Source organism: Rutidosis leptorrhynchoides, chromosome 8, assembly GCF_046630445.1.
Source record: "Rutidosis leptorrhynchoides isolate AG116_Rl617_1_P2 chromosome 8, CSIRO_AGI_Rlap_v1, whole genome shotgun sequence".
Lineage (NCBI taxonomy): Eukaryota > Viridiplantae > Streptophyta > Magnoliopsida > Asterales > Asteraceae > Rutidosis > Rutidosis leptorrhynchoides.
In genome coordinates, this window is record NC_092340.1 from 283038214 (window position 1) to 283051828 (window position 13615).

At 32.6% G+C, this 13615-nt stretch overlaps 1 protein-coding gene across 1 annotated transcript; it reads left to right on the forward strand.

The window, feature by feature from the left end:
• The first annotated feature begins 2036 nt into the window (after positions 1-2036).
• LOC139864262 (uncharacterized) lies at positions 2037-5323 on the forward strand. Its single transcript, XM_071852840.1, has 3 exons — positions 2037-2724; positions 3562-3893; positions 4886-5323. The coding sequence occupies exons 1-3, from the start codon at positions 2037-2039 to the stop codon at positions 5321-5323; spliced, it is 1458 nt and encodes a 485-aa protein (XP_071708941.1).
• The last annotated feature ends 8292 nt before the right edge of the window (positions 5324-13615 follow it).

Here is a 13615-nt window from a genome sequence, read left to right on the forward strand (position 1 = left end):
TAAAAGTTTCAAAACCAGATGGCTCACGATGGAAACTAACGTTTGGACCTCTCAAGATTTCATGATAGGATTATATTGTAAAGTTCACATTTAACACTAAGGGGGAGATTGTTAGGACCCCGAAGTTGTATAGTGTTAATGTGAATTAAGCTTAAATGAAGGTTCCTTAGAAGAGGGCTATATAAGGAACCTAAGTAGTCCTAATTAGATAGCCATTGTATTGTAACCGAGTTCTAGAAGCTGTGGAATGTAATTTTACCGATTCTCTCTCATACCGAGTCTCCTTCCTACATACCGAATCTCATTCTATCTTATCATTTCTCTCAATCTCAACATAATCTGACCTATCAATTGGTATTAGGTCATGTAATATATTTGATGAATTATGAAGTTACTTATGGTACAAAGTAGGAGTCAGAGAAGAAGAATAAGCTGATCTTACCGATTGAGTTAAATGAAAACCACTAATATTCGATTTGGTTTTGGCTGAGGGTGTATTTGGATGAGGGAATTGGAACTTCTCTTTGAATTAGCATTGTGTCTTTCACTCTTAATTTTCTGTTCTAGGTTTATTTGTAGATTTGTGTATCAATTTCTGCTTATCTTGAATTGAGTTTTACACTAAAGAGTGTTTCTTTTTTGCATTTTAATTTAGAGTCTGAAGATGAATGCTCAATGTTTGCTATTATTTTTGTTCTTTCTTTGTATATTATTGTTGCTAAAAAATTGAAAAAACAATATGAAAATATTAATATGTACTGTTGCTGCAGTTAACATTCGTTTACTTTGCTGTTTCATCAGGTTTGTTTATTGGTGCTGTTATTGTCCTAATTTCGCCACGTTTATCTTCCAAATTTGTGCTTCACCGCCATAGTCAGGTATTTATGAAGTAATATCAACATTATTTTCTTAATTTTTCTGTACACCTAATGATATGTTTTTCTTATTTCTATGTTCTGTTTTTTTCTCGGTCTTTAATTATATATACTTAGCATTGAAAGTTATATGTTTATTGGAGGTTTACTTTTTCGGCTTATTTGGTGAATTATACGTGGTAGTTTTAAGATATTTCTATTGTCTTTTATCTGTCTTCGGTTGTGTGGTCTTTACTTCTTAGTTACTCACTACATTGGGACGGGTAAGGCTCAATAATGCCACCTAAAAAACGAATTACTCAAGTGTCAGAACATGGTGCACCATCTGTTTTTGATGGTGGAAGTGGTAATATGGATTTAAATTCAACTAGAAAAAAGAAAAAAGTAATTAATAATATATGTCTTCGGAATGATAACCCAACCAATGTAAGTAGTTGCATGACTTCCTCAACTTCATTTCCAACTGGTCTCTGTGGTGGTTCTGGCTCGCCATTTGCTTCTTCGCGTGAACATACAGGTTCGTTGATTTTATTTCGTATATATGCAATTTTTTGTGCATCATTTTCCAATTATCATTAACCGATTTTCGTTCTTTTTTATAGCCGGATCATCTTCTGCTGTATGTATTACACAGTCTGCCCGCTCTTTGAATGATATTGAAGGTATCGTGGATAATTGTTTTCTAGCTAGAAGTTTATAAAATTTACGAGACAGTTTAACTAACGTTACTTTTAAATTGATAATCAGGGGTGACGAACGCATATGATGACATTGGTGATTGTAATTGTGTTTGTTCGTTTTGTGGTGCTATGTTTTGGTACGATGAAAGGTTAAAGACCTCTTCAAGAACTATAAGGTTTAATCGTTGTTGTGAAGGGGGTCGTGTCGATCTACCACGTGAAGAAGAACCTCCTGCTATCTTTGTGCAACTATTAAGTAACAAAAATTATGTCGATAATATTCGAGCGTATAATCAGATGTTTAGCATGGCGTCATATGGAGCTCAAATTGATGATACTATTAATAGCAGTAGAGGACCATATGTATTTAAGATATCGTGCCAAGTTTATCATTGGATTGGGTCACTGTGTCCGAAGGAGGGTAATCCTCCCCGATTTTTGCAACTATATATATGATACCGTAAACGAGGTCCAAAATAGAATGAGGTTCTTTGGTGGGAACAACTCCGATGTTCTTAAGGTTGAGATTGTTAGGGAGCTATTAGAAGTACTAGATGCTAAGAATGAATTAGTTAAGTTATTTAGAACTTCAAGAGACAGGATCGAGATGAATGATGTTCCAGATTTACGTATCAGGATTTATAGTGTTGTTGGCACAAGGCAATACGACTTGCCTACTAGCGATGTTATTGGTGCTATTGTTTTTTATTCGGGTGATAGTACTAGAACTGATTATGATATGATCATAGAGTATAAGGGTGGTACGCCTAGACGTGTTAATAAACTGCATCCCTCTTATATGTCTCTGCAGTTTCTGTTACTATTTGTGTATGGGCAATCGGGATACCATCCGGAACTGAGAATGAGAAACATGCGTGGAGGTGGCGGTCGGAGAAAGGATAAGATGACCATGAACATGTTCTATACTTATCAATTACATGATAGGTATAATATGTTTGGTCTGTTATCTAAATGTGGTAGGTTATTTCAACAGTATGTTGTCACCGCTTACTGTAGCATTGAGTTAAATAGGCTGGATTACGTGAGAAACAATCAGCAAAATATACGTAACGAGTATCTGTCTGGATTGTATGATGCTATAAACAGAGGAGACCATTATGGGGCTGATGTTGGTTCGAGGACCATATTACCCGCATCGTTCACGGGAGGTCCGAGATACATGTATATAGTCACTATCTGGATGCACTTACTATATGTCGTGTGCATGGCAATCCAAAGTTTTTCATTACATTTACTTGCAATGCTAAGTTCCCGGAAATCAGAAGGTACTTGCGTAACTTTCTGGGGTTAACTTCGACTGATCGTGGTGACATCGTCGCTAGGATTTTCAATATGAAAGTCAAGCAATTTGTGTCTGTTCTAAAAAAGGAAGAATTATTCGGTCCTTCAACAGCTAGTATGTTTACAATATTATTATAATCTCTTGGTTTTTTCCATAAATCTATGTTATTTGGTATTGACGTTACTAATTACGCATTGTTAACACATCTAATGACCTTTTTAAAAATTAGCATATATAAGTTATTTAAAAATTAGCATATATAAGTTAGCATATATAAGTTATTTAAAAATTAGCATATAAAAGAGGATGACTAAGCAGTTCAGACTATATATTGGGACGGAACTATGCTGATTGGCATAAAAATTGTCACTTTAAGATAAAATGGGTCGCTATCGTCTATAATTAAATTTAATGGCCAGATTGTTGGTCATTTTATGTACGTATATCCGTTTATGGTAAAGGACATAAAGTAGGTCCATATGACATGTGATTATCATTTGCTGATATGAAATGCAAGTGCTGAATAATAATTGGCCGAATAATTACAGCTAACTTTTACTAAATTTATAATACGTTATTGTATTTTATATTTTATTGCTTAGTTTTTGCATAAATGTGGTGTGTAATTTAGTTTCTTAATATACTTTTTTAAACTGTGATTTATTTATACAAAAATTTAATTATTTTTTTATTGTTTGTGCAGTGCTTTATACTATCGAGTTTCAGAAAAGGGGGCTTCCACATTGTCATACATTATTATGGATAAAGCCGTCTCTGAGATCTTATCAACCACAGGATGTGGACCGATTCATTTCAGCCGAATTACCAGACCCCGATAGAGACCCTGATGGTTTTAGAGTTGTGTCCGATATGATGATGCATGGTCCTTGCGGCTTGCTAAACAAAAAAGCTCCCTGTATGGAGGAATTAGAAACTACGCGAGAATTTTTTGTTCCAAGAAATTCCCTAAACCGTTCAATGAACAAACGTATTTCGATAAAGATGGTTATGTGCATTACCGAAGGCGCAATCTGGGTATCTCAGCCAACAAGAAGATTTTCATGCTTGATAACGGTTCCGTAGTACCGTATAACCGTGTACTATGTTTACGTTTTCACACGCACATCAATGTTGAATGGTGCTGCTGGTCGATGCTTATCAAATATCTATTCAAATATATATCCAAGGGAACCGATCGTGTTGCCTCTTACATTCCCAGACCCGTTGGTTGTAGCACTTCTGCCGACATTGTACAGAATCTGAACGTTTATGAAATAAAAAACTTTGTTGACGCTCGGTTTATCTGTGCGCCCGAGGCATGCTGGGGAATATTTAACTTTCCAATTCACAGTCGTGAACCTGCCGTGCAAATACTTGCTGTTCATTTGAAATATATGCAGTTAGTTAAGTTTCACTCCAATTAGCGTCTAAAATCGATTGTGAACAACCCGGTTTCTAAGAAAACAACATTGACAGAATGGCTGTTTTATAACAGAAATTCTAGCGATGGAAGACATCTAACATATCTTGACTTTCCTCTAGAATGTGTCTGGGATGACGACCATAAAAGGTGGAAAAGAAGATGCAATCTGAATAAGCCATCTATATGTCGGCTCACATACATGCATCCTGCATTCGGTGAAGTATTTTATCTGCGGATGCTATTATGCCATCAGAAAGGTAGTACTTCATTTGAAGATCTGATGAACATAAAGAATAATGCTCACTCAACTTACCTGGAAGCGTGTCTTGCTATGGGCCTATTAGGTGACGATAAAGAATGGTTCACAGCAATGGAAGAAGCAGCCGCAACAGCAACTTCGGCCCAATGACGCTCACTGTTTTCTTATATACTTCAATTCTGTGATGTCGCGGACCCTCTAAAGCTATGGAAACAATGTTGGAAATTAATGTCTGATGACATACCGATTAGGGTCGCGTCATCCTTACGTATATCAAGGATATATGTAAATTCAGAGGAATTAGAGGGTTATGTTCTCTATGAATTGCAGATTTTGTTAAATTAGTATTCCAAGTCCGTTTCCGATTTTGGTCTCCCTAGAATTCCTCAACATCTGATTGATGATCTTCAGAACAGACTTATAATGGAAGAAAAGAATTACGATCGCGAAACGTTGCTTGCTGAAAAAATCATACTTGAATCGAAATTAAATAGCAAGCAACTAATGATCTACAATTTAGTCATCAGTTCAAATAGCAGTCGAAAGCAAGAACTAATATTTGTCTATGGTCATGGCGGAACGGGCAAAACCTTTCTTTGGAAGGCAATTACAACCGCCTTTCGAGCTGATGGAAAAATAGTGCTCACTATGGCATCATCCGGGATTGTCTCCCTGTTACTACCTGCCGGTCGGACCGCCCATTCAAGATTCAAGATTCCTATCGATTTGACCGATGAGAGTATGTGCAATATTAAGAAAAAATGCAAATGGCATCACTTCTAAAAAAACGGAACTAATCATTTGGGATGAAGTTCCAATGAATGACCAAAAGTGTTTGGAAACCCTCGATAGGACACTAAGGGATATCTACGATTCTCCAAAAATTCCTTTTGGGGGTCTAACATTCATATTAGGTGGTGATTTCCGCCAAACTCTTCCTGTCATGAAAAGATGCGGAAAACGTGAAATCCTAAATGCATCTATAGCAAATTCCTACCTATGGAAGAAATTTACAACCATCACTTTAGAGGAAAATATGCGACTGCATCAGCCAAACCTTTCCACGATACAAAAAGAAGACAATGCTAATTTCGCAAGATGGTTATTACAAATCGGGAATGGCAATATCGGTGTTCCGGATGAATCAGATCCTCACAACGCTTCTTGGGTCGAAATTCCAGAAAGATTTTGTATACCAAATGGCGAAGCCAGTCTCTCACAACTTATATCATTTATTTATGATGAAAGTCTGCTACAATTTCCGGATGCAAGCAAATTACAACAACAAGCAATCGTTTGTCCAAAAAATGAGACGGCTGATGCCATTAACAACACGATTCTTGCAAGCATAGAAGGTCCACAAAGAACTTACACAAGTTGTGATACAGCAACCCCATATAGCAGTGATGGTGGACAAACTGAGTTACTCTACCCAACGGAATACTTAAACTCTCAAAATTTTCCAGGGCTTCCCCCACATGAATTGTGTTTGAAAGTTGGGGTTCCGATCATTTTACTTCAAAATTTAAATGTTGCTGGAGGCTTATGCAACGGAACTAGAATGATAGTAACACAATTACTATCAAACATGATTGAAGGCGAGATCATCACAGGAACAAGGGTTGGCCAGAAAGTCCACATCCCCAGAGTTACCCTAATATACAAAGACAATGTCTTACCATATATTTTCAAAAGAATACAACATCCCGTTAAGCTGTCATACGCAATGACCATTAACAAAAGTCAGGGACAATCCATAAATAAGATTGGCATATATTTGCCAAAACCCGTATTTGGTCACGGGCAATTATACGATGCTCTTTCAAGGGCAACATCACCGAACGGTCTCAAAATACTTATAAAAAATGAAGTTGTTAAAATCATAATGTGACGAAAAACATTGTCTATAAATATTTTTTTCAAACCATTTTACGCAAACAGGTCGTTAACAAGTAGTTAGTTTTAACATCAAAATTGATAGCACGTGTACTTCACATAACTGCATATTTATACCAACTGCTTACGAATCCTATACGTATCTAACACCTTAATCTTTACTCTTATGGCAGGATGAATCAACAAGCAGAGCTGGTACCAATCTCAACACTACGCCCAGGTCAAAAATTGAAAGTCATCGAAGTGATAATATACAGGCTATGGATAGCTAAGCGACCAAAAGAAATTAGACCACATGGATATTCCTGCATACTACTTGACGTGGAGGTACACATTCTAAGCACCTATAACGATTTAGATACACAACCATACTTAATAAAAGGCTCATTTGCCGAAACTGATATCACTGTTTAAATTAGAAAGAAATCACAATTATTATTCAGTTTCCCATATGTAATAAAGACCTGCATTTTCAATTTTTTCCACGTGCAGGTCATTTTATGTCTATAATTTGTTTATAATTTATTTTTACTGATATGACCTACCAAATAGCGTATACTTTATTTTCATTTATTTCCACAACTTATATGACTTACTATTATTTTTATAGTGATAACTTATAGCTTATATCCGATAAATACAATCACTCATATGGAATTCCTCCTGTACGAATTTTGATACTTACAATTATTATATCATTACATATACAATATAATATAATGCAGGTTATATAGCAAAAAAGAATTGTTGTAGAAAATCAGTGATGGTGGGTAACAAAAATGAGTCGTATTGTCGATGAATCCTTTTATTTTATCATTAGTAAATTTGGGTGGAATTTATTGGACCCTTTTTAAAAAAAAGTTACTATGGGTATCTATCTATGACTATGCACAAGAATGTTTCTAGCATCAACCGGTGCTGTTTTTACTTGGTACGGAGTATAACATTTCGACTAATCAAGCAATCTGATAAAGATAAAATATGGTTCAAAATTCTGTTTCTTAAATATAAACTAAATATTGTGACATATAATAATAAAAAACTAATTTTGTTACGTACAGGGAAACGCTATTCAGGCTAACATAGATTGGAGAAACAGAAATACTTTATTACGCGTTCTTCAAGTTAACAGGGCTTATAGGATATCGAACTTCGTATGTACACCATCACAAAAAATAGATCAAGCCATATCCAATCCCACATCCTTAGCTTTCGGACTAGAAACCCGATTTGAGAACATACCAGCTGTCGGTTTCCCATTACATTTTTTTGAATTTACTCCATACACGCATCTCAAACTCTACACAGTCACAGGTCCAAATGCGATCATAAAATTATTCATCTACTCCTTTTTAGCTTAAACTCGCTAACTAACATACTATCTATGCAGACTATATAGGATGCATACAGCACGTGGGAGACGTTCAAGAAAGTCGTGGGAAAAAAGGAGAGTTAATTCTACGCCGTTCTATGAACATAATCGATTTAAGGTATGAGTCCTCAACTTTATTAAATATATCAGTAACATAAACAATTCATACATCTGAAAAAGATACCTGAAAAAAGAAACAATATCAATACAGTGAGATGACGATTGAGTTCACCATATGGAATGACATGGCTACAAATTTCGACATAGAAGCTGTAGTGACCCGAACTTTTCCATGTTTATATATATTAATTGAGATTGATATTTACATGATTAAATGTTTCCAACATGTTAAGCAATCAAACTTGTTAAGACTTGATTAATTGAAATATGTTTCATATAGACAATTGACCACCCAAGTTGACCGGTGATTCACGAACGTAAAAACTTGTAAAAACTATATGATGACATATATATGGATATATATATAGTTAACATGATACTATGATAAGTAAACATATCATTAAGTATATTAACAATGAACTACATATGTAAAAACAAGACTACTAACTTAATGATTTTTAAACGAGACATATATGTAACGATTATCGTTGTAAAGACATTTAATGTATATATATCATATTAAGAGATATTCATACATGATAATATCATGATAATATAATAATTTAAAATCTCATTTGATATTATAAACATTGGGTTAACAACATTTAACAAGATCGTTAACCTAAAGGTTTCAAAACAACACTTACATGTAACGACTAACGATGACTTAACGACTCAGTTAAAATGTATATACATGTAGTGTTTTAATATGTATTTATACACTTTTGAAAGACTTCAATACACTTATCAAAATACTTCTACTTGTTTCATCAACAATTCTACTCGTATGCACCCGTATTCGTACTCGTACAATACACAGCTTTTAGATGTATGTACTATTGGTATATACACTCCAATGATCAGCTCTTAGCAGCCCATGTGAGTCACCTAACACATGTGGAACCATCATTTGGAAACTAGCATGAAATATCTCATAAAATTACAAAAATATGAGTAATCATTCATGACTTATTTACATGAAAACAAAATTACATATCCTTTATATCTAATCCATACACCAACGACCAAAAACACCTACAAACACTTTCATTCTTCAATTTTCTTCATCTAATTAATCTCTCTCAAGTTCTATCTTCAAGTTCTAAGTGTTCTTCATAAATTCTACAAGTTCTAGTTACATAAAATCAAGAATACTTTCAAGTTTGCTAGCTCACTTCCAATCTTGTAAGGTGATCATCCAACCTCAATAAATCTTTGTTTCTTACAGTAGGTTATCATTCTAATATAAGGTAATAATCATATTCAAACTTTGGTTCAATTTCTATAACTATAACAATCTTATTTCAAGTGATGATCTTACTTGAACTTGTTTTCGTGTCATGATTCTGCTTCAAGAACTTCGAGCCATCCAAGGATCCGTTGAAGCTAGATCCATTTTTCTCTTTTCCAGTAGGTTTATCCAAGGAACTTAAGGTAGTAATGATGTTCATAACATCATTCGATTCATACATATAAAGCTATCTTATTCGAAGGTTTAAACTTGTAATCACTAGAACATAGTTTAGTTAATTCTAAACTTGTTCGCAAACAAAAGTTAATCCTTCTAACTTGACTTTTAAAATCAACTAAACACATGTTCTATATCTATATGATATGCTAACTTAATGATTTAAAACCTGGAAACACGAAAAACACCGTAAAATCGGATTTACGCCGTCGTAGTAACACCGCGGGCTGTTTTGGGTTAGTTAATTAAAAACTATGATAAACTTTGATTTAAAAGTTGTTATTCTGAGAAAATGATTTTTATTATGAACATGAAACTATATCCAAAAATTATGGTTAAACTCAAAGTGGAAGTATGTTTTCTAAAATGGTCATCTAGACGTCGTTCTTTCGACTGAAATGACTACCTTTACAAAAACGACTTGTAACTTATTTTTTCCGACTATAAACCTATACTTTTTCTGTTTAGATTCATAAAATAGAGTTCAATATGAAACCATAGCAATTTGATTCACTCAAAACGGATTTAAAATGAAGAAGTTATGGGTAAAACAAGATTGGATAATTTTTCTCATTTTAGCTACGTGAAAATTGGTAACAAATCTATTCCAACCATAACTTAATCAACTTGTATTGTATATTATGTAATCTTGAGATACCATAGACACGTATACAATGTTTCGACCTATCATGTCGACACATCTATATATATTTCGGAACAACCATAGACACTCTATATGTGAATGTTGGAGTTAGCTATACAGGGTTGAGGTTGATTCCAAATTATATATAGTTTGAGTTATGATCAATAATGAGATACGTATACACTGGGTCGTGGATTGATTCAAGATAATATTTATCGATTTATTTCTGTACATCTAACTGTGGACAACTAGTTGTAGGTTACTAACGAGGACAGCTGACTTAATAAACTTAAAATATCAAAATATATTAAAAGTATTGTAAATATATTTTGAACATACTTTGATATATATGTATATATTGTTATAGGTTCGTGAATCAACCAGTGGCCAAGTCTTACTTCCCGACGAAGTAAAAATCTGTGAAAGTGAGTTATAGTCCCACTTTTAAAATCTAATATTTTTGGGATGAGAATACATGCAGGTTTTATAAATGATTTACAAAATAGACACAAGTACGTGAAACTACATTCTATGGTTGAATTATCGAAATCGAATATGCCCCTTTTTTATTAAGTCTGGTAATCTAAGAATTAGGGAACAGACACCCTAATTGACGCGAATCCTAAAGATAGATCTATTGGGCTTAACAAACCCCATCCAAAGTACCGGATGCTTTAGTACTTCGAAATTTATATCATATCCGAAGGGTGTCCCGGAATGATGGGGATATTCTTATATATGCATCTTGTTAATGTCGGTTACCAGGTGTTCACCATATGAATGATTTTTATCTCTATGTATGGGATGTGTATTGAAATATGAAATCTTGTGGTCTATTATTATGATTTGATATATATAGGTTAAACCTATAACTCACCAACATTTTTGTTGACGTTTTAAGCATGTTTATTCTTAGGTGATTATTAAGAGCTTCCGTTGTCGCATACTTAAATAAGGACAAGATTTGGAGTCCATGTTTGTATGATATTGTGTAAAAACTGCATTCAAGAAACTTATTTTGTTGTAACATATTTGTATTGTAAACCATTATGTAATGGTCGTGTGTAAACAGGATATTTTAGATTATCATTATTTGATAATCTACGTAAAGCTTTTTAAACCTTTATTGATGAAATAAAGGTTATGGTTTGTTTTAAAATGAATGCAGTCTTTGAAAAACGTCTCATATAGAGGTCAAAACCTCGCAACGAAATCAATTAATATGGAACGTTTTTAATCAATAAGAACGGGACATTTCAGAAGCGTACAATGCCATGCCCAAACCGGTGATGATAGAAATTGGCTCTTGCTGGGTGAAGGACAACATAGGTCAGCAAGCTAAACTTATGACCAATAAAACATTGACCAACCTGATGAATTTTTTTTTTCCTTTTTTTTTTTACAAAAAACTGAAAATATATAAATAGCGTGAAAAGATTACGAGTTACAAATAATTAACCATGTTGGATTTACAAAATCATATTCACTTAGTTCAAAAACTTTGAAGACTTCAACAGTAACATATACAAATTAACTACCTGACGATGTTCATAGCAAATATTTGTGTACACAAGTAAAAAAACAAGAAATGAAAGAAAAATAGTTAGAGTAGTTTAGATATTTTGGTATAACTACTGACTGATTGTTATAGGCATATATTTTTGCATCATCCTACAATTACTCTCAATTTTAGTTAGCAATTTTTTTTTATGTTAATTTGTATAGTATTTGTATATAATTCTGTTATCCTGTTATGTTCAATAGACATGTTCCCCATGTGTATTATTGGGTCATAATATACGATTTGTGATCAGCTAACTATTATATAATCCTTGCTCCATTTAAATTGTAAACTCTATATGATATTTTTTTTCAATTTAAATAGTTAAATGATTTTTGACCAATCTGTGACAACCCGGAAATTTCCAACCAAATTTAAACTTTAATCTTTATATGTTTCCGACACGATAAGCAATATTTTGTAAGTTAAATTCCAAGAATTTTAAACTATGTTCATACATTCATTCAACCTCGACCAAGTTCCAACGATTCACGAACCATTGAGCGAATATGATTATATATGTATATGTGTATATATATTATAACTTGAAACGTAAACAAAATATTAGATTAAATACTTTATATGATTGTATCTGTTTCAAAATGTTTATCAATAGAATTAGAAGATAAGATCAAATGATTGAATTATCAGATATATTGAATTATGATTACAAGTCTCTGTTGAATGGCCCACGTTGATTTGAGAAATCTTTCCATTTTAACAATATTCGGAAAATAGTAAAGTGATTTATAAATAAGAATAAATTTTCAATCATTGAGAACTAGACAAAGGATAGTGGAAGATTGAATCTAATAAAGACTCGATTGATCTATTTAGTTTCAAACGTACAAAAACGTTTTCAGCTTAAAAAGAACTTTATTATTAAAACGTATATAACTTTTATAAATATCTAGAACCACTTTTGACAACTCATTACTTAACTAGTATGATAAAGATAACGATATTTATATTTTATTTTATTAAATATATATAAAGATTTAAATTAATATTATATATATTTATACGCGTATTATACGTACATAGTTTTATACTTTTACTATACTTAAACTTTACCTTTACTTTATTTTTACTTTACTTTAACTTTAATAATTCATACTTTAATAATTCACTTTAATAATTCATATTTTAATAATTCACTTTAATAATTCATACTTTAATAACTCACTTTAATAATTCATACTTTAAAAATTCACTTTAATAATTCATACTTTAATAATTCACTTTAATAATTCAAAAATCTATTATAAATAGAATTCAATAGGTTTCATTATTTCATAGAAACTTGAAAATATTTTTCTCTAAACTCTCTCAATCGATTTACATATATATATTTACTCCGTATTATTTCAAGATATTATTAGTATACATAAAATATTACGACGGAGTGCTGTCCGAGTGATTTCGAAATTGTTTTTCGAGTAGGATATGATTAAGGAAATTATGGGTTATAGCTATGGAGGTGATTGAGTATGGTTCATGGGTATGCTCGTGAGGTCAATATAGTGTTTATCATTCCCGTTGCGTCTACGTACCTTTCCTGCAATATTGAATCTCAATATTGATACGTGAGTACTCATAATTTAACTTTTACATACTAATAGTGTATCCCTGACTAGTGCTCGAGTATTTAGGATTATGCATGCTTGTACTTTTGATATTGCCCTTAGACAGGTTAGGTTGAATATTGAATTAGTTACACTTGCGGTTGAGATAAGGTATAAGATATGCATGTCCTTGGAAAGCTAGCGAAAAATTAAAAACTTTTCCTTTAGATATCGAATGGTTTCGATGAACGGATTAGAAGTTATAATCAATTAAATTTTCGATATTTTTATTAAAAATGATTATTATTATCGTCGTTTTTATCATCGTTCTAGTTTTATCTTATTATTATCATTATTATTATCTTTATCAATAAAAGGGATTTATCATTAAAAAATGTTATTTTTTTTTTATTACTATCGTTATTATTGTTAAAGTTATAATTAGTATTA

Excerpts from the sequence above, each read along its gene's own strand:
- LOC139864262 (XM_071852840.1), top strand. The coding sequence starts at position 2,037 with ATGAGGTTCTTTGGTGGGAACAACTCCGATGTTCTTAAGGTTGAGATT. Across the intron at positions 2,725-3,561 it reads ACCCGCATCGTTCACGGGAG|TGCTTTATACTATCGAGTTT; the intron begins GTCCGAGATACA and ends TTGTTTGTGCAG. Across the intron at positions 3,894-4,885 it reads TTACCGAAGGCGCAATCTGG|TATTCCAAGTCCGTTTCCGA; the intron begins GTATCTCAGCCA and ends TTGTTAAATTAG.